Here is a 27,065-nt window from a genome sequence, read left to right as displayed (position 1 = left end):
GGTGCTGGGTCCCCAGCACCAGAACAGGGTCAGGCCCGCCGCACACAAAGGCTCACCATGTGAGGGAGCTCACGGGAGCTGGAGCCCGAGGAGCTTCGGCCCGCAGAGCCAAGGGGCACCCCTGTCTCGCCACGGCCACGCCGGGGAGGTCTGCCTTCATGGGGGGGTCCCCCGACGGCAGCCACGGGGAGTGCGGCCAGTCCCCCTGCCCCCTCCCCTCGCCACGGAGACATCTCAGGAAGACCTGGCCCAGAGCTGGGTCACAGGGTCTGGGTTCCAGGGTTGTCTAGTTTAGTTTAACTCGGGGAAAGGAGGGGCTTTTGTGCCCCCCCGTTGGTGCCCATGCTGAAGGCCTGAGGTGGGGTATGACTTGATGTGAAAGAGCACAACCCATCAGCAGTCCACGAGCAGCGCAAGAGGCCTGAGTGCTCAGCTGAGCCTCTACAGCAGGTGTCTAGATGTGAGGGCCCTGGCTGTCTTCTCACCCCCATGAGACAGGGCAGCGTGACAGAGCACCGGGTGGGTGGCAGGCCGGGGGGTGAGCGGTTGCATCACCGCCTGGGCCCAGCCTCTGCTTCACTATCCCCAGGACACTGGCTCTTCATTTTAAACTTTGATTCCTGGTTGCAGGACGGCTGCTGTAGCTCCACACATCACACCCTCACCTAAATGTATTTAAGGGTGGAAGAGGTAGGGTGCCAAGCTCTCCTTGCTCGCCTGTCATTTTCAGTGATCAAAGCCCTTCCCAGAAGGCCCCCAGCAGACTGTCCTACTTGCTGAAGTTCATCACAGGCCACCCTGGTGGGGACCATGTGGCAGGCTCGGTCTCCGAGCTGGCTGTGGATGGAGGGAGGGGTAACCACGTCGCCGCAGGGCCCTGTCCTCGCCACGGGCGTTCAAGGCACAGAGGCGCCCACGACTCGGGAACAGCTGGAGGGGTGACCTCACAGGCCTCTGCAGCAGGTGACCCCACATCACGATCAGGATGCCACAGACTTCCTGGGAAGACGGGCCGACGGACCAGGACTTGGGTGCATGCCGGAGATGGCTGGGTCACACTTCCTCCCACACTGACCGTCCTGGGGCCCCAATCGCACCCTGGAGCACACGGGCAGCCTCTGCGGGTGGAGGTCAGGGCTGGGAGGGTACCCGGCGTACAGGGTAGCACGTGGGGCTCACAGCCTTGGTGGCCTGGATCCCTCCAGAACCAAACAGGATCCTCAGTCACAGGCAGCCCGTGTGGTTCTGAACTGTCACTCGAGAGCACCGGGCCCCACCCCTTCACCCTCCGTAGCCCGCAGTCCGTTCAGCCCTGGATCCAGTGCCCCCCAGTCTCTGCCACGTACACCGCCCCGAGCTGCCAAGACGAGCGTCCTTTCCAAAACCCACCTCGACCTCCCCACCGGCGGCGCTCCCTGAAGCGAGCGTGGATTCTGGCTCTGCGATGCCCCAGGCCGGCAGGGCAGCGGCGGGGAGGTCCTGCCCGGGGTTGGGGCTCGGCCGCGAGTGGCCGCGGGGTGCGCCCTTGGGGAGCCCTGCGGGGTGTGCGGATCTGGGGGCGCCGACCGCAGCGCCGGAAAAGAAGAGCTCACGCCGGGCAGAGCGCAACCCGTTCACGTTTATAGAACAGCAGAGGCGGGCGGACAACACGGCAGCACTTCTGGGTCGGGGAGCCGGCCCATCGGACCAGCACAGAATCAGGAACGTAACCGCACGGCGCCGGGCCGCCCGCGCCTCAGTCCCACTCCCCGTCGCCCTCGGGGGGGTCCTCGCGCGGCACCTCCAGGTCGTGGAAGTGGAAGTTGGCCATCATGTCCCGCAAGGCCAGCATCAGCCTGTTCAAGCCCTGGTCAAGGTGTGGACCCCCGGCCCCTCCGTCCTCTGGCCGCTCCCCCTGCGGCAATGAGACTCGTCTGAGCCGCGCCTGCCGGGCCGGGCCCCCGCCCAGCCCCCCGCCCGGGACCCGACACCCGGCCTCAGAGGCTGGCGGCCCCCACGTGCTGGGCTCCACGTACCTCCACGGTGTAGTTCGGCAACAAGGAGCGGAAGAAGAGGGCGATGGTGTTTCCGTGGCTCACGGGGCTGAGCCTGGAAGGGGAGTCAGGACGGTCAGAAAGGCCCTGGCGGGGCCACGAGGGCAGCCCACGCGGCGGCTGGGGAGAGAGGGGGCGGGGCGGCAGGGGCGGGGCTCAGGCTCGAGGTGCAGGGGGTCCAGTGTGGGGCTGGCCTTCGGAACGTGGCCAGCTGAGTGGGGCGGAGAGCGGGGCCACTGCAGCCAAGCCCCACTCGCTCTGGAGAAAAGCTGTGTTTCACAGTGTCCTTCGCTCAGAGTTGAGGGGTGGAGAGAAGATTCTAGGGCATGCGTCACGGGGTGGGGGGGGGCCCTCCTGGACTTTCCGGGCACCTGGAGCCAGCACAGCACCCAGCCATCCTCAGTGCGGTCACGCCCAGCACGCCAGCTTGGTGTTGAAGCCACGGACACTGACCATCAATAATTTTCATCTTAACCTGAGGAGAATTTAACTGGGGCCCATATATCCTTGTGAACGCGCACTCTGAACTTTTATAATTCAGCAGAGGACAAAAAAGGACTTCATTCTACAAAGTACGTCCCCGCCTGAAGCCTGGAAACAAAGTCTGTCTGTGACTCTCCCAGGTCGGTGGCTGTTTGACCACAGGCTCCACGTGAAGTAAAGCAATTAAAGCAAAGCTTTAAAGAACGGAAGGAAAGGGGGAACACAAGCGTTTGTATAAGCCACTTCTGAAGGCAGCCCGCAGACTCGGGCACCGCGGCGCCCGCCCCTGCTCTCCCGGCTCGGCCTCAGGGCCTCCGCGTGCCGGCCTGACTCTGCCAGACGCTCGTCCCTGGCGGGGCCTCCGCGCAGGCCGAGGCTCCAGCTGGAAACCAGCAGCCTTGCACGCATCAGGCTCACCGCTGCTTCCTCGCAACTTCTTACTGCAGTTCTGATTTTACGTTCATTCCCGGATTCTACAACTGCTTCCTACCCTATCTCCACCACTTGCCCCAGAACCTGACAGAGAAACGGCCTTAGACGGACAAATAAGTGAAAACACACAGCCTTCAACAGCTGATCCGTGACCCCAGGTCACCATATTCTCTGAGGGCTTGAGTCTGAGGCAGCAAGACCCCCCGCCCCGAGCCCCAGCACTGACCTCGGAGCCATGTGGGCAAAGGAGCAGAGCAAGAAGTACCTCTCTGGTCTGACGTAGGAGTAGATGGTGTCCAAGGGAGGCAAAGGGTCATAGCCCAGCACAGACTGCGTGCTCACATCCTTCAGAAAGGCACAGAGGGGCGACTTTCAGCCGACTCTCCTCTGCACCAGGCCTTTCTGCTGGGAGTGGCCCTCGTCTGCCAGGCTGTGTTCCCCGTACTGAAAACCTGGGCCAGGGGCAGAAGGGCCCTTCCTCCAACAGGACACTCAGCCCGCTGGCTCAGAGGGCCGCGGTGAACCCAGGACCGGCGTGGGCGTGGGAACCAAGGGACCTCCGCTCACACATGCTGTGACCTCCCTGCAAAATGCCAGGGCCGCATTCCCAGGCTGCCGGCTACTGGCCTCGGGGCTCCGAGCCAGCAGGTCACCGCTCTGAGCCCCATAAGGTCACGGAAAGATGCAGGCTCGGCTCCGCCTCTCAGAACGCGAGTGTCTGTGAGGGGAGAGGCCTCTGCCCGTGACCCCGACCCGGGGGGCAGAGCTTGGCAGGAAGAAGCCAGAGTCCAGCCGGCTCCCTTACCGGAGGTAGGGCGGCAACGGCTTCCTTGATCTCCGACAGGAGCACGTGGCGGTGGATGTTTCTGGGTGCGCGCTGGTACAGCAGCTTGCGCCTAGGGCCCAGGGAGACGAGGGGCAGTGGTGGAGGCGGCCGCGGCCCTGCGCCGCCCGCGAGACGGGCCTGGTCCTGAGAGCACTGCCCACACCCCGGGCCCGGGCTCACCTGCTCTCACACGCCTCCACGGCAGGGTCCCCGGCGTCCACCGCCTGCAGAACCTTGTGCACGTTCTCCTCCAGCCAGCTCATGGTGGCCGGCTCCTTCCAGAGGAAGTGGGACCTCCCGAGGTACAGGCTTACCAGCTGGCTCAGGGCGGGGGGCTGGCTGTGGGCAGTGGGGCCTGTGAGACCCCCACGGGCCCAGGCCCCACGCACCCGCCGGTGCCTGCGGGCATCCAGGGCGTGCCGGCGACTGGGAGGGGAAAGAGGCTGCCCGGGGGGGGGGGGGCTGCCGACAAGGGACGGGGACCCCGGGGCAGGGCACACAGGCTTCTGTGCAGCGTCCTTGCTAAGAACAAGTTCCTTGACCAAAATCTAAATACGAGAAGCACGCAAACACCTCTGCACACAGGCGCCGGAGAGCCCGCCCCAGTTTCCTGACCGGGCTTGAGGGGGCTGGCTCCCAAGTCCCACGTTTTTCTTCACGTTTTACTAGAAACTTTAAAAGGCAGCAGGTGCCAATACAGGCTTCTCAACCCCACTCATGGCTGCAAGGACCTTACAGCCCCGGTGCCCCCGCTGTGTCCAACAGGCCAGGCTGATGCCCACATGGCCAGGACCCCAGAGCCCCTGCAGGGAGGACAGGCCCGCCCCCTGCCCAGGGCGCCCAGCAGTCCGCACCTGATCTCGGCGTCGGGCCCGAAGAAGCGGTGCGCGGCCACGGCGGCGTCGGGGCGCACGCTGCAGTACTCGAGCAGAGGCGTGAGCACTGCGGGGGGAGCCGGGGCTCAGGGGCAGGGGAGGCCGCGCTCCCACACCAGCCCGGGGCCCCTGCCGCCGCGGAGGGCTTCCGTCCCGCCGCTCTGCGGCCCCATCTGCACCCGAGGGGACTCACGCAGGAGCCCCGAGCGCGTGCGCTGGATGCTCTCGTCGTAGGGAACCCCTGCCCCAACGCTCTCCCAGGGACGGGCTCCACTACAGCCGTGCCTGACAGGGAGCTTCCTGGATGGAGGAGGTAGACTCTGGCTTGGCGAGCAGGCCCTGCTGGCAGCCACAGCCCCCCACGTGAGGCCTTAACACCCCGTCAGGGGCCTCATCGGGAAGGGCCGCACGGCTCAGACCCGGCCAGGCAGCCCTGTGCGGATGGAGCCCAGCTGAGATCAGCAGCAGAGGCTGGCTGAGGACGCTGACTGCGGGAGCCCCGGGCGAGCAGGCGCCACCCGCCTCGGCTGCCCACAGGGAGGCTCACGGCCGGGGAGGGAGCGCGAGGCCCGGAGCTGCACGGCCCAGCCCCCGTGGAGCTGCACGCGGTACTGGGCCCCAGCCCCACCAGGGCCTGAGAGGGCAGGGGGCTCCTCTCTCAGGTCACAGACCCTGTGAGAAGGTGGCCCAGGAGAGGGGCCGTGGGCCATTTTCCCGTCCACACACCCGCAACTTTAGGGGCCCACGGAAACCAGCAGGTCATCCGAGAGGACCCGGGACAAAGCTAACTCTGAGCTCCTCACCCCAGTGAGAACCGGGACTTGAGGATGAGGACAGACACCCCGTTTGCTCCCACCGCCAGAGGAGATGCGTCTACTTCAGGTGTAAGTTTTGCTTGAACTGTTAATATCTAAGGACACCCTAAAACCTCCAGGTACTCTGACAGCAGAGTTAGCTTTCAAACTGCAGCGCCGGCGCCTGAATTCCCCGCTGGAAAACGCATCTTCCCGATAGCTTGGGGCAAGCGCTGGGACCCATCCGTGCCCGTGGGGGGCTGCGGGGACACACCCACCTCCAGGGAACATGATAAGCGCCTGCTGGATCAAGAGAGAGGCCTTCTCCCGCGCAGAGCTCAGCTCCTGGTCGGGGAGGTCTGCCTGCTGACTCAGCAGGAAATACGCCAGTGGCACAGAGAAGGCAAAATTTGGGAGCTGGGACAGATTCCGATGAGCCTACAAGGGGTTTGGGCATTTCAAGGTGGTGCAGACAAAAAAGGCAGAGCTCACGGGCGCCTGGATGTCCCTGGGCGAGCTATCTGCCTTCTCCGTGCAGAAAAGGCAAATAAAAGGACCTGGGGGTGTGCGGTCAGACCCAGGTCAGGTGGGCGGGAAGAGTGGACGCCCACCTTCCCAGGGCTCAGCGTCAGGCAGGGGCCGGGATCCTCTGGGGGGTGGGGCCGCCCCACCTCCACATCTGCTGCACACGACACGACACGACGCTCTCTGTCACGTGACAGCACGGTCTCTGGAGACTCCCCCTCCCCCCACTACCCCCAGACATCCTGGTGCGGCCCCACCGTGGGTGGCGCCCAGCAGCTGCATTTCTGTGAACTCCAGGAACCTGTGTGAACTAGACCCCGCACTGGGGACTCCTCGGCCAACCAGGCCACATGATCCAGAGTTCAAAATAATTTACGTGGCTGTCTTTCAACTATACACACGTGCTGTGAAGAAATTCAAGCGCAGAATAAATAAAAGGCTGTCACCTCCTTGCCCCCTACACTGATCCCGGCTAGAGGTGTCCCCGCGACGGTGCCACCCCACAGGAGCACAGCGCCAGCCTACATCTGACAGCAGCCAAATTAAAAGGAAAACAGGTGAAATTTATGTGACTACGTTATCTATAACCCAGTGTATCTAAAACAGCACCACTGGGACACGAAATGCAGGTTATTAAAGAGACAGTTGACAGCCTGCTCGTGCCCGGCTCAGAGCCCACGGGCACCAACGCGTCCAGGGGTCGAGCCATGGCGGCCCTCCCGCCTCATGGCTCCCTCTGCACCCTTGCGCTCGTGTGTAAGCAGGCGGCAAGGCAGGCCCCCTGGGGTATGCCTGGGACCCTCCCCCGGCATCCCCACCCCGCCTGGCGTGAGCTCACACCCACCTCCCACTCCTGGAAGAGGCGGATCAGGTACTCGTAGCTCCGTGCCCTCAAGGCCAGGTGGTCAAGCAGCAGCAGCATGCACAAGGGGTCCTCGTCGGGCTCAAGGCTTCCGAGGCAGCAACGCAGAAAGAGACAAAACCCACGGTGGGCCGGCGCGGACGTCCACGGGCCGCGGCCCCGGTGGGAGGGGCGCGGGCGGCAGCCCTACCTGAGGATGAGCTTGCAGTACTCCAGCGCCGTGCGTGGGCAGCCCCGCTTCTCCAGGAAGCTCATCTGCTTGTAGAGGGCCAGGTAGAAGCTCCTAGACCCAAGACAGTTCCTCGTGAATGAGGGCACGGCAGGCAGCAGAGCACGTCGCCTGGCGCCTCGTCCGGCACTGCGTCCACCCTCTGCCCGCGGGCTTCGCTGGCATTTCCCGTGTGGCCTAATCCGCGCGAACGTTCGCCAGGGTCCTGTCTGCAGAGAAGGCGACTCTGCTTGTTGTTTGCGGTCACGTGTGTGTGCACGGACAGAAAACCAAGCCTATTTGTTAGTGGAGAGCTGCATCTTCCTGGGCATTTTTTTAAAAAAACTATCAGTTATGGGAAGAGAGTTAAAATCTGCTACTGTAATTATCATCTAGATTTATCCTGGTGGGACTGTTGTTTTGATCAACAGCTCCCTGCCCTGTTAATGCCTGGGAACGTTAGTATTTTATAGCATCGCAAAGAACTAAGAATTTCACTGCAGAGACAAAACTCACACAACTAGAAGCAAGAGAGAAAATTCAGACCCCACACACCCTGCAGACAATCTGTGCGGGGGGGGGTGGTGTGTGTGTCACTGTGCCCTGGGGCCCACGACAGCCCCCAGGCCAGGGGACACATCCTACAAGGGACACGACCCAGGACGGCCGGAGACAATGGGGGGTGGGGAGGGCGCCCGGAGGGAAGAGTGTGCCCACGCCTGCAGGGCCCTGAAGAGCAGGCGGAGGGTGAGAGGCCAGAGGCTGAGGTCAGCAGGGGGGGCCGCGGTGTCCGCTCAGGCCTGCGCGGCTGAGAGCGGGGGCTTCGGGGGAGGAGCGCCTGCAGGAAGAGGGTCCCACGGGTGTGCGTGCCAGGAACACGATGGGGCTGCGTTCGAGCTGCTGCCCGCAAGGCATTCCCGAGGACCCCAAATGCGTGGGCTGAGGACTGAGTCCACACACGCAAAGCAACACGACTACAGGTCCCATCGCGGTGAGGTGGCTGGCGAGGCTCCCTCCCAACGTGGACAAGTTTAAACCCCGGGCCGGCCTGATCCGTCCACCCTCAGGTCCAGCCCTCCTGCATTCAAGCTTTAAACACAGCACAAAGCCCCAGGACCCCGGCGGGACCCCTCGTGGACAGTCCCGTGGCACCTGTTCCCCCCCACCCCCCGGCACCCACCCTAGCACCCGAGCGAAGACGGCACGCGCCTGCGAGCGCCTGGCCGGCCGGCTCACCTGTTCTCGGGCCTGCGGTAGTCCAGCCGGCAGGTCCCGCTGGTAAGGCTGAACAAGGGGTGGAAGGCACACTCCATGCTGTACAGCGCGCGCTCTGCAGGCGACAGACGCGGGGCACCTGTCAGCCTCCGCGGGGCGGCTGCAGACCCGTCCTCTGCGGCTCCTGAGGAAAGCTCCAGAAGGGAGGTGGCCACGAGACTAGGAGTTGGAGAGTGATGGGCGAGGACGTGCCCACGGGGATCACGTCAACCACAGAGGCGTGACCTGGCCACGCTGGCTTCGGCCAGAGGAACCACACGCCTCTCCTAAAGCCCACGCACCCCCAGGGGCTGATTCCCAGGAGCCGAGGGTGGAAACAGGCCATGAAACGTGGACCATCCATCACCACGAAAGGAATGATATCCTGACACACGGCTCACACAGCTGAACACTGAGGACGTCACGGGAAATGACAGAAGCCAGATGGAGACGTGTGTCGTGTCTCCATTTACAGGAAAGTCCAGAGACAGAGGGCGGACCGGCGGTTGCCAGGGGCTGGGGAGGCCGGTTTCTTTCACACAGGGTAGAAGTGACCCAGAATCAACAGGGATAAGGCTGTACAAGTCTGCATGTACTAAAAACCAAGGGACTGTATGGTTTCAAGGGGTGAATTTCCGGTAGATGAATTTTCTCTCAATACAGCTGTCACTGAAAGAACGTCCTGGCAATCCCACCAGGCCCCAACAACTGAGGTGGGGCTGCCCGCCAGGCCTTACCCACGAGGTCCCGCGCCATCTCCTGGTCCTCCTGGAAGCGGCAGGCGTCGCTGAGCTGCAGGAGCGAGTCCACGTGGTAGGGGCTGGTCTGCAGCAGGACCTACGAGGCGGCAGGAAGCTGAAGGGCCGAGGCCCGGGAAGCCCGGGCCCGCCTGCGGCCCACCGGCCCGGCCCGCGCCCCCACGGGCCCAGCGGGCGCCCGCGCACCACGATGTTGTTGGGCTCCATGGACTGCACGGCGGCCAGGAACGTGTGCTGCGTCTGCTGGTACTCCTCGCTGTGCTCGAAGGCGAAGGCGGAGTGCCCTTTCCTGGACTCCAGCAGCCGCATCGACAGACCTGGGGTGGCAGGGGGTGCCTGAGGCGGACGGCCCGCGGCTGGGCCACACCGGCGCCACGTGCCTCCACACCTTGCCTGTGAAGACGTTCCTCCCCCCAGGAGCGTGGACGGAACACCGACACCCCCGGACAACAGGGAGGGGACACGCAGAGCCCGCCTGCCCCACCCCCTCGGGTCAGCCCCAGACACTGTCTGCTTAGAGCCGTGATCCAGGCGGGCGTGGGACATGGCGCCGGGGCCACTGCCAGGCCTCCGAGGCGACAGGGACTGCTAAGGCATGACGTCCTCTCTCTGCTCCTTGCGCTGACTCTGGGTGGGCGGGGTCCAGGGTCTTCTCATGAGCCTGACAACTTCGTCTCCCTTCGTTACTTTCAGGAGACCGGTCAGGGTTCTGGGACGCCCCTGGCGACACCCTCCAAACGGCCCCATCGAGGGCAGCCCTACAGGACCCCGTGGCAATGAGCCCCTCTCTCTGCCTGTGCTCAGGGGCCGCTGCTGGGAACACGGGAGTGAAGGAAAAGGAGGACGAGATGCCCACTAGGACTGTGGCTTCCCGTGTCCTCACTGGGCACAGGGGGTCTCGCGGGGCATCCCAGGGCCCAGGGCCGATGATCCTGATGCCGCACAGCCAAGTCCCCCCGGCAGGGCATTACCCTGCACCCAAACCTTTCTGCACTGCTGCTGGTTTTCTTTAAATTACTAAATTAAATTACTAACTGAAATCATTAACGTGAATTTTCTTTCAATTATTAATTATTAAATTACTCTCCAGTCTGCAACAAAATACAAAACGTCACCGTTTAAAAATGATTGCTTCCTATGGCGAAGGATCCACAGCACAAAGGAGGAAGGTGGAGAAACGGTGATTAGCACATGGTCAAGAAAACACATGGCAGGTGGGGGTCTGTGCCCAGACGGGGGCTCCCGCCAGCGCCACACAGGGCCCTCGGCCGCACACATGCACGCTGGCTCTGCACACGCAGAGGCATGGCCCTGCAGCCCCACGCCCTCACCTGGTTTGGTGTACCGGGGCCAGGCGCTCTTAGGGGTGGTCAGCCACGTACACTTGGGGTACACGCGCTGTCTCTGCCGTGGCCTGCGGAGAACAGACAGGGTACGGCTTTACCTCCGCTGCCGGACCTTTGCGGGCAAGGGCAGGACAAGGACAGAACGCAAACTGCCTTGACAACGGCCGTCACCCTGCCGGACGAGACTGCAGACCGCGATCCGAGCAACCAAACCAGCAAGGAAGGCGGAAGAAAAACAGGAAACCCGTAGTCCAGCAAAACGTTAGGCAAGGGCTTCCCTGGTGGCGCAGCGGTTGAGAGTCCGCCTGCCGATGCGGCGGACACGGGTTCGAGCCCCGGTCCGGGAGGATCCCACGTGCCGTGGAGCGGCTGGGCCCGTGAGCCGCGGCAGCTGAGCCCGCGCGTCCGGAGCCTGTGCTCCGCAACGGGAGAGGCCACGGCAGTGAGAGGCCCGCGGACCGCAAAAAAAAAAAAAAAAAAAAGTTAGGCAAGGCAGAAAAGAAACAGAAAGTGAAAACCTAACGTGAAGAAGACAAGGCGAGGGCGAGCCGGCCGTGACCCGCGGACGCAGATGAGCTGCCTTCCCATGGACGACGCGGCTGCGCCGGGCAGAGGGCCCTTCTCACCTGCGCTCTTGGGAGACCCCACCCCGACAAGCAACGGAGATGGGGCATCAGCAGCAAACACCCACACGCTTCTGGAAGAAAGCCAGCCAGACACGGAGCACGAGCGGGCAGCGGGGCGGCCCAGCTCCCTCCCCCAGGCCCAGGGCCGGGTCTCTCACCCGGGGGCTGTGCTGCAGGTGCAGTCGCTCCCTGCAGCCGTGCTCACTCCGAGGGCTTTCTGCTCTACCACTGATGCCTTATTTCTTGAGCTGCGTAGTGGCCAAGTGGACCCATGTATATCACTCTGCATACTGTTTTGATGATATGACTCTTTCATTAAGAAAAAACTGGAGTAAAAATCTGGATGGTGTTAGGAATGGGATGAAATAAAGTAAAAAAACCGCAGGAGAAAAAACAACTCTTCAAGAAAACCCTGGTCAAAATCTGAAGGAAACTAAAATGTGGGATGATTCTGGGTAACCGGTAATTGTGAAAAAAAGGAGAATTAACTGGATGCTCAGAACTGCCCCGTCTGTGGAGTCCCGGGGACGGTCCAGCCCTGCAGCGAGCCGTCCACGCAGAAGAGGCTGCCACTGGGAGGTGGGGCGCCAGCGGGGGAGCAGACCCCAGCAGCAGAGAAGGTCCAGATGGGAGGACCCGGGAGAGAGCAGCGCACGCCGCGCCTGGAGATGCCGAGGGGAACGGACACGCGTGGGGCGAGGGGATGAGGAGGGACCACGGCTTCTCGAGGGGGCCCATGCACAGGACTTCATTGTTTAAAGAAGGAAACGTAGCAAATAACAACTGTAGTAACACTGTGAAAAACAGGAAGTGCAGTTACTATTGACTAACTACTAGTAATAAGTATAATCTGCATAGAAATAAGAGCAGGCGAACATGTATAGACAGACCAGGCAGATGCGAGGGCAGGTTGGGGTGGAAGGTCCAGCCCAGGGCAATCCAGGTGGAAAAGGGGAACGTTTTGAGTTAAAATGTCTTTCACTAATATTCCAAAAAAGAAGATAAAGTCAGAGACCCTTATGTCCTGAATAACTTTACACCAAAAAGAAAGGCAAATTATAAAGCAAACGCAACGAGAAATACAAGGGAAGCGTGAGCAAATGACATGAAAAAAACCCTCAACCTCACTCATAATCAAACAAATAAAAGTCAGGGACTTCCCTGGCAGTCCAGTGGTTAAGACACTGCACTTCCACTGCAGGGGGCGCGGGTTCAACCCCTGGCTGGGGAACCAAGATCCCTCATGCCATGTGGCGTCGCCAAAACAAAACAAAACAACACAACAGAAGTCAGAAACACGGAGACTACACAACAAGACACGTGCACGGGGCCCAGGATGCGCAGCAAACGGCCTTGAAGGGTGATCTGTGGGGGGCAAGGGTGACGGCTCAGAACTGCTCGAATAAGCAGCTCTCTTTCATAAGCGGCACTGATAAGCCTCCGCCGAGGGAAAGCTCCCACAGTCGGGGCTGGACCCAGCGAGGGAGCGGCCCAGGCCGCAGAGCCCCCTCCCCACGGGAGGTCCGGGATCCCCACGCCCTAGGCGCTCCTGCGGCACCGACTGCACGGCACCAGCCACCAGAACCCACGTTAGGAAGGTCAAACTCATCTCAGCACGCAAACCCCACGTCGGTACTGCTCTCGACCGAAAAGCAAAAATGAATCTGGCGAAGATTTCAAGGCCAGAAGCTCAAACTTCAGAATCTTTGTAAAACTAGGACCCGCGGGGGAGAGCAGGCGGTGAGTGATGGAGCCCAACACCCACAGATGAGGCCACGCGGCCTCTCCTCGACTCCCCTTCAGGTCCCGTGGGCTTCCTTTGTCGCTGTGGCCGTAAGCACCCCCCCTCCCTTCCCTCAGCTGAGAGCACAGCAGCGCTGGGCTTACCTCTGCTCCCCCAGGACGGCTCGGGCACCAAAGTACCTTTTCAGCTCCGTGTCTGGATTCAAGTGTCTAGAGAATTGAACGTTTTACAGAGAAAGATGAAATGGAGTGTGTTAACAACGATCCTGAGAATGTCAGAAAGTCACATAAGGACCCAGCAGGGAGAACGGCTCCCCAGCAGGCCCGATTTCTCTGCAACCACACGGCCCGTGGCCGAGACCGGCCACCACTCGCCAGGCCAAATCAGAGCAGCGTGAGCCCGGGCACGAGATCGAGGGGTCTTCACTGCCTCAGGAAGGAAGGCGGCTGATTTTTAATGCTGGCAACAGTCTGCGGTAGGGACAGGGGACGGATAATTCACCCCCGAATGGCAGCTTTAATGCAGCTCAAGAAAGAACGTTCCCAGACACGCGGAGCTGGAGAAAGGTCCTGGGGGGGCAGGGCCGCCCCGTCCCCTCCCCTCTGTCCCCACAGACGAGCTCTCCTCACTCGGCGAGGCCACACCTGTGCTCCACGTACAGGACATGCTTCTTGGCACTCAGTGGGGGCGGGCCCGGGCGGCTGGAGCCGCTGGCATCCTCAATTCTCTCCAGGATGCGGTCGATGTCCTCCAGCCCGTTCTCCTGCAAGTCCCCAAATGACACGCTCACCACCACACCGCCTTGCTGACTTTATAAGTCACCATCAATAGGAAGATTTACTCTTACGAAGAACGAGCACTAGATCGTTTCCTTCCTGAAAGACAGTACAGTCTGAACGCCCTGCACTGCACGTACATTTAGAAAAAAGGAGAGAGGCTTCGTAAGAGGAACACTCAGAATCACAGACCAGGGAGGGACTCTGCCATCGCAAGAGCACCGTTTCGGATGCTTGCTAGACAATGGAAAGCACAGAGAGGGGGGCTCCAACCCGCAAGGATCGAAGTGAACAAATCTGGTAATTTCCCCTGACCTCTGAATGAGTCAAATGAAATATCAAGAAAAAACGAAATGTTTTCAACACCACCTCAAGAAACATTCAGAAAAGAACAGAGAGCAAATCCACCAGCCACACATACCGAGCTTTCTCCTGCAGCGTTTTTCTTATTTTTCTGTTTCCTTTTCTTCTTGCGGAGTTTGCCACTTGTATTGGACTGACAAAAGAAGCTCATTTCGGTCAACGGAAAGTGACAATGACATCTTAAATCCGAGAATGAGAGCAGCCGGCCACGGGGGGACACCCGGCGGCGGGGGGACGGCCGGCTGCAGGGGGGACGGCCGGCTGTGGGGGGGACGGTCAGCCGTGGGGGGGACGGCCGGCCACAGGGGGACACCCGGCGGCGGGGGGACGGCCGGCCGCGGGGGGTCAGCCAGCTGCAGGCCCACCGCCCGGCCGTCCACCTTCTGAACGTCCTATGAACGCGCCCACTTCTCTCCGGCAACTGACCCCTCCCACTGGTCTCCCTGACTCTGGTCCGGCCCGCACCTTTCTGAGGTCTCCCTGACCCTCCCCCCACCTGCACTCACCCATCACCGTGTCAACCACTGCCTGCCACACTCGGCAGGCCTGGAGCCCAGGGCTCAGCACCGCAGGCCGCCACACCCGCAGTCCCCCGCCTCCAGACCTCTCGTGCCTTCCCCCGGCCACCACCTTCCATCAGCGTGAAGGTCCTCGAGGAAGCCCCCCGGCACCCCAAGACCAGTCGAGTGCCCAGCGGCACCAGAGGTCCCTGGAGGGCACAGACTGGCTCGCAGTGAGCGCTTGCGGGGGGAGTGACGAGGGGCCTCCTACAGGGACCCCCTTCCTCACCGCGCTGCTCAGCTGCCACACCCAACCCTAAGCTGGCCTACGTGTCTCTTCAAGCGCATCCACCAAGGGCCCGGGTCCGCCCGGCCCGAGCCGCAGACTGTGCCCCCCCCGGGCCGAAGGGCACTCTCCCAAAACAGAGGTGGCAGGCCTCGTGCCAGGGGGGCGTGTCCAGGGGACCCAGCCTGGGGCCCCTCGCCAGCCGCCACCAGTCTTGAGGACTCCAAGCCAACCTGATCAGGGCTCCCAGGAAAGTCTGGGGCAGCCGGGCAATTCGCAAAATGGCCCTCAGAGAATGCCAGCGGGGCGTGTACGGGGAGCCGCACCTGCTCTGGGGGCACCGCCGCGTCCGCCACGCCGCCGTCCTTCTTGGAGCCGGAGCGTTCACTCTGGGCCCTCCTTTTGTTCCCTGACGCTGCAGCATCCATGAGCAGACAGTCGGTCCTGTCCCCATTCACCCCGGGCGCCTCCTCGAGGTCCTCGATGTTTATCTGGAAACACAGATGGGGGAGCAAGGGCGTTACGGTGCGTCCTAGTCACACATTAAAAGGTGACTCTGAGATGCACGCGTGTTGCGGGGAGAGGTGGGCGGGCACCTTCCAGGTCGCTGAGGCTGTAGAGGGAGGACCACAGACGTCCGCTAGCCCAGCGGCCACGGCGCTCCCCTCTCAGCAGTGCGGGGCCAGGGTCGCTTCAGGCATGGTCCCAGAGAACGCTGGGGCGCTGTGTGGCTACGGGACCTGTCCTCGGAGGTGACGTGATGAGGCATCCCACACGGGCCGACTTCCCCCCCACCGAGCAGCGCCCCAGAGTAAACACGCACGCGCGGCTAACGCCTCTCTCTTGCCCCCTCCCACCTGGACTCCGGCAGCTGTTCCACACCAGCAGACAGGACCAGTGCCTGGGGAAGACACGGCCCCGGAGACGCTCAGTAATAAGAGTAGTAATGCATCCGTCAGGGGAGCCTCAGACGGCGGTGGACAGGGACGAACCGCGCTCGCGTGCCCGCGCAGACCTCAGGAACACGGCGCCGAAAGGGAGGTCCCAGGAGACTCACAGCCTCGCTCTGGAGGAGACGGGGCAGGGACAAGTCACGCGACAGGTTCTGGCCCTTCTGCTCGTCCATGCACCAGCAAACAAAAGAGGCGACACGCAGCACCAACACCACGCTTCACGAGCCACAGCAGAGGGGCGCAAGCTGGTCGGGAGGAACTGCAGCGAGGGCCGCGGACGGCGCCTCCCCACAGCAGGGGTCCCGGAGGCACAGCCCCACACGCTCTGTCCAGTATTCAGCACTGGGAAGCCCGGGACTGCTTTACTTTTATTAAGTCATGCTCACATCCTCGGAAAAAAAACTCTCATTTTGAGCCCCCTGTGGAAGGTTGAGGTTGTTTCCAGAAATTCCAGTTTATAAGAAGCTCCACGCCAAGGTCAACATCAACGGAAAGAAGAACTCTGACTCTCGCACGCAGGACCCCGAGGAGCCCTGGAAAGAGCTCCAGGACGAAGCACGATTCACTGCTACCCACGCGGCGGGCACCGGCCCGAGACCTCTGCGCAGCGTCCTGACGTCGATGCCACTTGCAGTGCAGGAGCTGCCGCAGTCATCAGTCTCGAGGTCCCAAACGGGTCCCTATTTCCAGAGGGTCTCGCCTGCTGCCTGTGTGCTCCCTGGAATCCCCAGGACAAGGCACCATCAACACTTCAGTGAGGGCGGGGGAGGGGCTGGATCTCTGCTGGGGGGTAGGAAGCTTTTTCTTTTTAAAAAAACCCAGGGCTTCCCTGGTGGCGCAGTGGTTGAGAGTCCGCCTGCCGATGCTGGGGACGCGGGTTTGTGCCCCGGTCCGGGAAGATCCCACATGCCGCAGAGCGGCTGGGCCCGTGAGCCATGGCCGCTGTGCCTGCGCGTCCGGAGCCTGTGCTTCGCAACGGGAGAGGCCACAACAGTGAGAGGCCCGCGTACGGCAAAAAACAAAAAACAAAAACCAAAAAAACCCAAACACCAGGGTACAATTTACATCTCTTGAAATGAATGTACAGGGCAAGCTTTGGCAGAGCTGTGTAACCTATACTCTTATCAAGAGACAAAACCCTCCCGTTACGCCAGAAATACAGGCCTCCTTCCACCCCCCGCTAACCCCCCTGCCGACGCTGGCCCACCCTAGGGTTTTCCGCACCGTGACGCTGCCTGTCCCAGGGCGCCGTGCCCGCACGGTCAGGGTCTTCTGGAGTGCACGGCTTCTGAGCTGTGTCTCATTCTTGTACTAGTCGTTAGCTCCTGGTTCCTGGCGGCTGGTATTCCTTGGCATGGATTATATAGCACATTCGTCTTTCCATTGGGAGTCTTTTGTTTCCCGTTTGGGGCTACTGTGGATTAAGCTGCTGGGAAGATTTGCGAAGTCTTCCGGGTAAGTGCTCAGACGTGGCTGCTGGGGTGTGAGGCGTCAGGTTTATGCCGAATGGCCAGGCCTGTTTCCAGTGGTCGGACAATTTCATCCCCCTGCGAGGCTGCCAGCCCTCCGTGCTCTCATTTTGGCCGTTCTGGTGGGTGCACAGCGGTGTTGTATTACAATTTTAGTTCCCATTTACCTTTAGCCTAATAGTGTCGAGTACTTCCCCGCTCCTTTGGGAAGTGTCTGTTCACTAAAATTGGGCTGGTTACCGAGGGGCCACCCCCTCTGGGGCGAGGCCTCTGTCCTGACTCTTGTGAGCTCCTTCTCAGTCTGTGGCAGACCTATTCATTTTCCTACCTCCATCTCTGGATGCGCAGAAAAGTTTTAAATTTTGATGAAGTCCATTGTATCAACCCTTTCTTATAATTACTTAGTGCTTCCTAGACCCAGCCCAGGAACATCAAAGCTATCCTCCTACGACTTCTACTAAAAGTGTGATAGTTTTAGCGTGTGGAGCTGTGACTGTGTGCGTGGAGGCGCGGCGGCTGAAGTTCATCTCTCCCCACACCACCAGCCAGTGATTCTAACACCATGTCTTACAGGGATGCTACCTTCCCCACTGAATTGCTCTGGAAAAAAACCAGTGCACTGTGTGTGAATTCACTTCGGAAGTTTGAATTCTGCTGTGCTTGCCTGTGTATCTGCATGTATGCCGGCAGCACGGTGGGTCTGCCTTACACTTTCACTGGCTGCGCCGGGGTTTGCCGAGAGCGCCCTTCATGAGACATTCTATCACGTCACAGAAAACACGAGACCGCGCAATGGCCCAGCCCACCCTGCTCTTCCTCCCTGTACTAGTCTGGCCACGGGATTTTTTTTTTTTTTTTTTTGCGGTACGCGGGCCTCTCACTGCTGTGGCCTCTCCCGTTGCGGAGCACAGGCTCCGGATGCGCAGGCTCAGCGGCCACGGCTCACGGGCCCAGCCGCTCCGCGGCACGTGGGATCCTCCCGGACCGGGGCACGAACCCGCGTCCCCTGCATCGGCAGGTGGACTCCCAGCCACTGCGCCACCAGGGAGGCCCCTGGCCACGTATTCTACTTTCACATGTTATAAACCCAACAATACACTATTACTTTTGATTTACACAGCCAATTATCTTTAAAAGAAATTTTGAAACTAGAAAAGATTTATGCATTTACCCTAATATTCACCATTTCCAACACTCTTTCACATACATCCACATTCCCATCTGGTATTATTTATCTTCAGAATGAAGTTTCCTTTCACATTTCTTTTAGTGTAGGCCTTTCGACAATGAATTTTCTCAGCTTTTGGGTTTATGAAAACATGTTTATTTCACATTCATTTTTGAGAAGCATTTCACTGGATGCACTATGCCAGGTCCACTTCTCTTTCGGCACTTTAGAGATGGTGACCCACTGTCTGCAGGCCTGCTCTGATCTAACGATAGATAAGTCAGTGATTGCTTCCCTGTAGATAATGTGTCTCTAACCTCCAGCTTCGTTTGCGACTTTTCTTCGCCACGGGTTTACAGCAGTTACGATTCAAACTGCTGCTAAATCATATCCTGCTTAGGGTTTGTTGAACTTTTTGGATCTATGGGGTTTTCTTTTGTGTCAAATTTGGGACTTTTTCTGCCACTATTTCATCAATTATTTTTTCTGCCCAACTTCCTGCCTCTGTTCTACTCCCACAATTACAGACATTAGACTCCTTGATATTGTTCTACAAAGGACTGAGGCTATTCTTCCCCTTTCTGGACAGTCTGGATAGTGTCTTTGCCTTAACTTCAAGATCACTCATCTTTTCTTCTCAAGTATCTAATCTGCAATTCAGACCATCAAGTTAGTTATGCATTTCAGATAATACATATTTTTCACGTTTGGAATTTGCTCTATTACAGTTTATACTTCTCTAGTGAGATTCCCTATATTTTCCCTCATTATGTTCATGCTTTCCTTTAAATCCTTGAATATACTTGTATCTTGTCTTAGGTCTGTGTATGATTTTACTGTGTTTGTTTCTACTGAATGCTGTGTCTCCTGGTTATGAATCACATTTTCCTGCTTCTTCAGGTGCCTGGTAATTTTTTAGTGTGTGCTAGCTGTCATGAGGCTACACTGCTGAGTGACTAGATTTTGTCCTTTTACTTAATAAAGTGTTGACATTTGTTAGGCAGGCAGTTAATTTACTTGCAGATTAGCACAATATCTCCAAACTTTATTTATTTATTTATTTATTTTCAGTACGCGGGCCTCTCACTGCTGCGGCCTCTCCCGTTGCGGAGCACAGGCTCCGGACGCGCAGGCTCAGCAGCCACGGCTTATGGGCCCAGCCGCTCCACGGCACGTGGGATCTTCCCGGACCGGGGCATGAACCCGCGTCCCCTGCATCGGCAGGTGGACTCTCAACCACTGTGCCACCAGGGAAGCCCCCAAACTTTATTTTTCAGCTATCTTAAGACAGGCATAGAGTACTCTTCACTGGAGGGTGACGTTAGCCCTACTGCTATGGAAGGGCCTTTCTGAAGCTTCTGCTGGTCACCAGGCTTCTCGGGTAAGCCTCTTTGTTCTGGTCGGTAGAGTTGAATGTTTTCCCAACCCTGGGAGCTCGAGTGGTGGTGAGTGTCTCGTGTTGCCCTTCCCCCATTGGCTGTTCTATGCCCGACACAGCTTAGTATCGAGCCCAAGACTCCAAGCAGGTTTCCAGAACTCCTTCTCTCCAGCATCCTCCCCCTTACCTCCAGCCACGTCTACGGAGCCCAGATCTGATCTGTCCCCTGGCTGAGCGTGAGCACCACGATCTGCTGGACAGCTTTCCCGCGCTCCCCTCTAGAGAGTGAGAAAGCCGGCACGGGGGGCTAGTGGGCCTCAGACCTGCAACGCTTGCTGTCTACTGTCGGAAAACAACTTGCTCATGCATCTGGCTACTTTTATAGTTATTCAGGGCAAGAAGGCGGCTCTAGTATCAGTTATTCTGCCACGGCTAGAAGGTGAAATCTTACTTTTGTTTCCATTCATCCACTGCTTGGTTTACTGACAGACTGTTTTTGGCTCTATAAAAATTAAGCCTTTCGGGGACGTCCCTGGTGGTCCAGTGGTTAGGACTCGGCACTTTCACGGCTGGGGCCTGGGTATGATCCCTGGTCGGGGAACTAAGATCCCACAAGTCGCACGGTGTGGCCGAAAAAGACAAAACAAAACAAAAAAGGCTTTTCGTTTTAGGGTCTCTAAGAGTGCTACTGGGGGAAAAAAAAAATTTATTTTTTCTTTTAAAAGCGGGAAAACATTAAAACTTTACATTATTGAGGAAGTTCCTCTCCAGCATGCAGCCGGGGATGGCCAAGCCTCACCTTTCCACCATCTTTCAGTAGGTAGAAACTAGCATGGACGAGGCCACCTCTGCTAAAGGTTTTCTCACAGACTTGAGGACAAAAGAAGTGATGTGACATGACACTAACCTGAAGAATCTTAGAAAATTATTATAATCCAAATGTGCCCTTGAGCAGTGAAAACACCTACGGGGGTTCCAATACCACCTGTTACCAAATGCGTCTGTGAATGTGAATCCAGGGTCTGGCTTCTCTGCCAGCAGAACTGGGCATCAAACAGGAAGATGACCCATGTCCGCGAGCTGACGGTCACCGAACGACGTCCAGTTCTTATTCCAGTGAAACAAGCGCAACCTCAACAATGACGCTTACTTTGGAACAAGTTTGCTTTTATTTAATTACACAATTTAGATTTCTTCCAATCTAGATTTATTTCAGAGATTGGCCACTATGTTGTATATGAAAACAGAGAGACATAAACATGTAATTCTTCAGAAAAGGATAATCTTCCTCGCTAAAACTTTTCAATGACATAGAATAAACCCTGATAGTTTTTAAAAGCTTATGTGCTTTTTTATCAGATTGTCAAAGTGGTCCCTGACCCCAAAACACTAATAAATTCTATTTTACGACACCATTTTTAACAGTTGCACAGTACGTTATGCTGCAAAACTCAAACTATACCCTGAAAACAGGTGCATTTATTACATATAAATTATATTTCAATAAAACCAATTTTCAAAAACCACTCTGAATGAGGTAGGAAAGATGATTTCTAATCTAAGGCCAAGGAAACTCACCCAAGAGCCAGCAAAGAGGACAGTCCCAGCCAGTAAGTCACAGAAAGGTGTCTTCCCACTGCCCAGGGGGAGAGGGCGGTACCGGCCCCTAGAAACGTCTCTAAACCACTTAGGGTCACACGTTTCTGCTGAAGTTCCTGGCTGTCAACATGATTTAATACCAACATTTGCTGAGTAGCGCGCGCCTGGCATGGGCTAAGGGCTGTACACGTGAGTTCACTGAGTCTCTGTGGCAACCCCACGAGGTAAGTAACATCACCCCCAGGAAGCAGGGGAGCCGCCGCGTGCGCCAGGAACCCTGCCCGAGTTCTCACAGGTAAGAAGAGGCGGAGCCGGGATGCAAAGCCCGTGCGCAGACGCTCGCACTCTGTCCTCAGAGGAAACACTGACTCACACCGCGACCTCTCCACGCACGTGCGAGAAGAGACACTGTTCCGGGGGTGGCGGCGCGTGAGGGAACAACGAAGTCTCTGTTCCCACACGGCTGATACCCTAGGCAGTGGGGCCACACGGCACGAGACAAAAAGAACACGTGGGTAACTTGTACGGTTTGTTCTGTGATAACTTCCAGGGAAAAAGGAGAAAGGTCCGAAGAATGCGGGGGAGGGGCTGTAATCGGTGGGAAGGGAGAGCAAGACTGAGAAGGCGACGTCTGAGCAAAGCCTGAGCGGGGGAAGCGACCCAGGAACATGGGGTATTCCGGGTAGCGGGGGCGGCGGGGAGACGTGTGTTCCACGCCCGTGGCTGGAGCAGAGCGCGCAAGATCAGGGAGAGATGAGGCGGGCGATCCGGGCCCTGGGGGGCTGTGAGAAAGGAGGGCTGAGAGCAGATGTGGGCCTAACGGGATCCCTGTGCAGGCTGCTGCACCCAGACAGGCTGCAGAGGCCAAGAGGACGAGCGGGACTGGGTCAGAAGTATCCAGGCAGAGGTCACGGCCACACCACAGGTGCTACACCTGCAGCCGCCCAGGACTTCACCAGGGTTTGCATGTGGTGTGCGGGGGAAAAAAGTCAGGGGTGTATGCCAGGCTGCTGGCCTTGGCAACAGGAAGAGTGGAGCTGCCCTCAACAGACAGGGAAGCCTGGAGGAGACAGAGAGGGCAGTTAAAGTCTGGACACACTGAGCCTGAGGAGGTGATGTAAAGATGGCGACTGAATCCAGAGACTACGACGGAGGTCTGTGCAACATCAGGGTCCTGCCGGGGAGCAGAAGAGAACACACGCGGCACGGCACTGAGCAGGGGCAGCTGCTGGGTCCCTCTGGCCTGGCTGATACCACAGCGAGTCCACAGAAGACCTCTTCCCTCTGTTCACACACAGAAGCACCTGCCTTTTTTTTGTCTTCATCTAACCCCCCACCCGGCCCACTGTCCACCTACCCTCCTTTCTTCTTCAGGAGGAGCGCTGACTTTGCTTCAGAGACAAACACCGGGGCATGGCTAAGAGTACAATTTTAGGGACTTCCTCAGGGGCGCAGTGGTTAAGAACCCGCCTGCCAATGCAGGGGACACGGGTTCGAGCCCTGGTCTGGGAAGATCCCACATGCCGCAGAGCAACTAACCCCGTGCACCACAACTACTGAGCCTGCGCTCTACAGCCTGTGAGCCACAACTACTGAGCCCACGTGCCACAACTACTGAAGCCCGCGCGCCTAGAGCCCGTGCTCCGCAACGAGAGAAGCCACCATGATGAGAAGCCCATGCACTGCAATGAAGAGTAGCCCCCGCTCGCTGCAACTAGAGAAAGCCCACGCACAGCAACGAAGACCCAACACAGCCAAAAATAAATACGTAAATAAATTTACTTTAAAAAAAACAAACAAAAAACAGAGTCCAGAGCCTGGATTTCACTGTGGGTGTCACTTACTACCTCATTTGTACAATGGGGACAACATGACCTTCCCAGACCGTTAAGACACACGACATCACAGCAGGGCCTGGAACGTGTGAACGTTTTCCAAATGAGTTATTGTTGCTTAAGACTGAAAAAAAAAAAAAAGAAGACTAAACCTGGAGGATGTCAGAATAAGGAGAAAGTACACTTGACAGACGGTCAGGGAAAATAGCCGACTTCAGCACAAACCCATTTCAGCCTGTTAACAAGTGGGATGGAAAGAAGCCTCGAGGGTTTCGAGAGAAGTCAAAAAATGACTGGAAAACCTAGGGATAAATGATGTGATGGGAGCACTGGGGAAAAACCGGCCATGTGTGGAGAAGCGTGGAAGCTGGGTGGGGACCCGTGAAGGTTACTTGTACTGCTCTAGTTTTGCATGTGTTTGAAATTTCCCATAATAAAAAATAAAAAACAAAGAAATGGCAAGAATCAAGGGAGCGCGGAGGCTCAGAAGAGGTGGCGGGAGAGTCTGGAGAATCTGAAGACGGACTTGGTCCCGCCTCCAGCAGAAACTACAGGGTGAGGCTGCCTCTTACCTTGGAGGCACATGGACAATCTCTAAACCAAACTCCCAGACTAGCAGCACACACTCCCCAGTCTTAGGATGGTCCCGTAACCTGCCAACTTCCTGTTAAGTTGGGAGCGGTTGCCAGACTAAGAGACCTTACAGACGGCAACTGGTCAGCTGGTGTCTCCACGATCTTCACACCTACTGGGACTCCTCCAATCACTCGGCAACCGCGGTCGCGCCCTAGTGTGCGCCGGGCGCACGGTGCTGGGGACACACGGTGAGCAAAGCAGACACGCTACTTGCTGCTCGGGGCGGTCAAGCGAGCGAGAACGAACACGTGCAAAATTACAGACTTAGGCCAGCGCTACGGAGACGGGGTGTGGGGGGGGGATGGCGTTATTTCTCTGTGCCAGACACCTGCTATGGGGACGCAGCGATGGGCAAGAGCGAGGCACCGAGTCCTGGGTTGTGAGGAGCAACCGAGATCGTTTGCGAAGGCCCTGCGACGGCACCACGAGGGAGACACTTAACTCTGAAATCAGGGTTGGCGACCCCAGACCCTGGGAGCGAAGCCTCGCCCACTGCGCTGCGGTCCCACCCACCGACGGCAGGCCCCGCCCACCCCGCTACAGCCAGGACCCCATTTACCCCGCCCCCGGAAGTATGGTCCCGCCCCTCACCGCAGCCCAAAGCCAACGTAGCCACGCCCCCGGCCTCAGGCCACCGCCCGCTCCTTTCGCCCCGCCCCCCACCGCAGCCCATACCCCAATCGCCCCGCCCCGTGACGTCACAGACCCTCCTCGCATGCCGCCCCCACCCCGGGCCCCCACCCCAGGCAGCCCCACGCCTCACCAACTCGAACCGGTTGTTGACTCGGACGCCCTCCTTCCCTGCGCCCCGGGGGCGCCGGCCACCTGGCCCCCGCTTTGGGGCTTCTTCTTCCACATCATCGTCATCGCGGAGGACAAACTGCAGGGCACCGGGCCCGAGGGGCTCCTGGCCGCGCTGTTCCCCCCTCAGCCTCCGGAGGGCCCGGCGCGACATAGGACCCAACAGCCGCTGACGTCTGGAGACGGGTAGAAGGAAGAGCGGAAAAGAGAGCGGAGGGCGCGCCTGCGCACTTAAGGCGCGCTGTCTGGCGTGTCGCGTCTGCGCGCTGCGGCCTTCCGGAACTTCCTCTCTGTCTGAGGCGGCATCAAAGAAGGCTCAGGCACTTCCGGGCGAGTTCTCGTGAGGTTTGGGCGCTTCCGCGGGAGGGTGTCTCCGGGTTTTCTGGAGGCGCGCCAGCGACTTTTGGACGGCGCGGGGCTCCGAGCAACCAGTAGCGAGTGCTGGCCGGCGGGGCGGGGGCGGGGCCAGGCGGCATCTGGGGGCTGGTCGCGGGGTGATGCGTCCAGCCGCCGCAGGCCGCCTCCAGGGCTGCCGGCGAGGCAGTTCTGTCCTCATTAAAACTAGGCGCGTCCAAGCCGAGGAGCTTACCAAAGCTGCGGATCTGGACCCCCCTCCCGGGGCAGGCTGAAATCGACCCTTAGGGTACGGCCTGGGCGTTTGCTTTTTGTCGTCATTAGTGCGTCCCAGGTGATTTTCCTCTACATCTAGGTGTGGGAATCCGTGGTCTAAGGTGGAGGCTCGCTACCCTTACCGTGTGTCATCATCTCCTGCGGGGATTTTTACAGTGAAGGTCGAGGACTCATCCCTAGAAATTCCTACGTGGGGTCTGGCATTGACACTTTTTAAAAGGTCTTCAGGGGATTAGAGTGTACAGATTGAGAACACCTGCTAGAGCAGGATGCTCTGGTGTGGGGAAGGGGCCCTCCCACCCTGACGGAGGAGGGTCGCAGACGACGCTCACTGTGGCGCCAAGCCCTGTCCTGAGTTCTTACCTGGCCCTGGAAGGTAGACGTCCTCCCATTTATGGGTAAAGAAACTGGGACTCAGAGAGTAAAGAACTGGCCCAGGTAGAATGTGGGTCTGCCTTCGTGTCTGTGGGTCCAGAGCTGAGATGAGGAAGGCTGCTGGCACAGCCGCAGAAGGGAAGCAGATGTGTGTGCCAGTGCTTGCACCGCTGGCCTGGCAGCCATACTGGTCACTGGGATCTTGAACTGCTTCACGCCGGCTGGCACGTGGCTGCTGCCTCCCCCCCCCACACACACACCCCCAATCCAGCCATTAAGAGTCACGCTCAGCACATACAGGACCTCCAGGGCACCATCCTCCTAAAAATTCTGATTGTTCAGGGATCAGGCTAGTTGTTAAATAGATTCTGTGTCACTGCTGTTCCAAGGTGTGACCAGCTTATGCAGGCTTATCGCCTCACCTGTGGATGGAAACAAGAGAAGTGTCACCAGGAGCTGCTTCCTGCCCTGCCGTCTGTTAAGCTGGCAGCCGGGGGGCTGTGAGGGGTGCCTTCCTTGAACAGGCAACTCGGAACATGAGCCTCTCCCTGTGCTCCCGAAGGCCTGGTCCTCAGCGAGAAGCTTGGTTGTCAACAGTTCTAGAGCGAGCGACCTCCATCTGTCAGGATCTAAACTAGGTGAGCGGAGGCAGGGCTGGGTTCCCTGGGCCAGTACTACAGCTTTCTGCGCCTGGGGTCGGCGGGAGGTGAGCCCCAGCAGCCAGGACAGCAGGACCCTCCCTCCTGACCTCACCCTGGAGCTGTGTGGGCCCTCCTGGCTTAGCCCAGCTGTCCCAGGATGGGGTTTATTCTGTTTCCCGATGGGCTTTCATTTCAAGGTGTTCCTGTGAGGATTAGAACCTGGGCCTCCCCCTGTTGGGAGCATGGCCCTGCTCGTGTCACCTGCCCTGTTTCCGCACCTGCAGGATTATCTGCCCTTGGAAGTGCTTTCTCCTTGCTGGTTGTGTGACCGCAGGCAATTCTTTACCCTCTCGGTGCCACTTTTCTCATTTTAAAATGGGGATAACAATACTGTCTGCCCATGAGGTGCTCAGAACAAGTGCTGGGAACGGGCTCGTTCTCCTGGCTGCTCTAATTGTCATCGAGGGTCCTGGACCCTAGCTGAAGAATGCATCTCACCTGTAGGCCCGTCTGTTACAAGTTCTGTCCCTTGGGGCCTCCTCCGGGCCTGTATCTGTGTGCCAGGCCTTAGAGCCTGGCATCCAATAGGCCTGAGGATCCTGGGCAAGCTGAGCATCTGTGGCCGAACTCCCTCACCTCTTCGAGCCTCAGTTTCCTCATCTGTAAGATGGGGGTCACAACAGAAGCCCCCCTCCTTGTGGGCAGGCAGAGCACCCGGGTGCTCACCCACAGGTTTCCCCCAAACCTGCCGGCCCTGAGGGAACCCTTTGCCTAGAGAACAGGAGTAGAGATCTGGCGGATGAGGCCAAAGGGTCCCCAGGCTGGGAGGTGACAGGCAGCAGGCTGTGCGCTGTCGGCTGTAGGACCAAGACGGCCAGATCACGGAGTG

At 58.8% G+C, this 27,065-nt stretch overlaps 1 protein-coding gene across 3 annotated transcripts; it reads right to left on the bottom strand.

Moving 5' to 3' along the window:
* Positions 1 to 1,598: 1,598 nt before the first annotated feature.
* On the bottom strand, positions 1,599 to 24,821 carry TCF25 (transcription factor 25). Of its 3 annotated transcripts, none has more exons than XR_010837793.1 (18): positions 24,493 to 24,790; positions 15,018 to 15,182; positions 13,964 to 14,038; positions 13,411 to 13,529; positions 12,910 to 12,975; positions 10,382 to 10,464; positions 9,237 to 9,367; positions 9,030 to 9,129; positions 8,275 to 8,368; positions 7,021 to 7,113; positions 6,813 to 6,918; positions 5,722 to 5,881; positions 4,629 to 4,716; positions 3,955 to 4,113; positions 3,754 to 3,844; positions 2,405 to 3,293; positions 2,016 to 2,088; positions 1,599 to 1,894 (listed from the first exon to the last, which is right to left on the bottom strand). XR_010837793.1 is itself a non-coding variant. In XM_059045902.2 (18 exons), exons 1-18 carry the CDS (start codon positions 24,682 to 24,684, stop codon positions 1,736 to 1,738), a joined length of 2,034 nt encoding a protein of 677 aa, XP_058901885.1. In that variant the 5' UTR covers positions 24,685 to 24,821; the 3' UTR covers positions 1,599 to 1,735. The 3 variants fall into 3 exon arrangements, 2 of the variants coding, with proteins under 2 accessions (XP_058901885.1, XP_066875593.1); XM_059045902.2 differs by having other exon boundaries at positions 3,214 to 3,293; positions 24,493 to 24,821; XM_067019492.1 differs by lacking the exon at positions 2,405 to 3,293.
* Positions 24,822 to 27,065: the final 2,244 nt, after the last annotated feature.

This window comes from Kogia breviceps, chromosome 18, assembly GCF_026419965.1.
Source record: "Kogia breviceps isolate mKogBre1 chromosome 18, mKogBre1 haplotype 1, whole genome shotgun sequence".
NCBI lineage: Eukaryota > Metazoa > Chordata > Mammalia > Artiodactyla > Physeteridae > Kogia > Kogia breviceps.
Note: the sequence above shows the minus strand (reverse complement) of the source record. Positions and strands in the feature narration are given on the sequence as shown.

Coding starts and splice junctions, on each gene's coding strand:
- TCF25 (XM_059045902.2), bottom strand. CDS start 24,684: ATGTCGCGCCGGGCCCTCCGGAGGCTGAGGGGGGAACAGCGCGGCCAG. Junction 9,130..9,236: donor TGGAGCCCAACAACATCGTG/GTGCGCGGGCGC, acceptor GCCGCCTCGTAG/GTCCTGCTGCAGACCAGCCC. Junction 4,717..5,721: donor GCTTATCATGTTCCCTGGAG/GTGGGTGTGTCC, acceptor CTCCCCCCGCAG/TGCTCACGCCTCTGCTCGAG.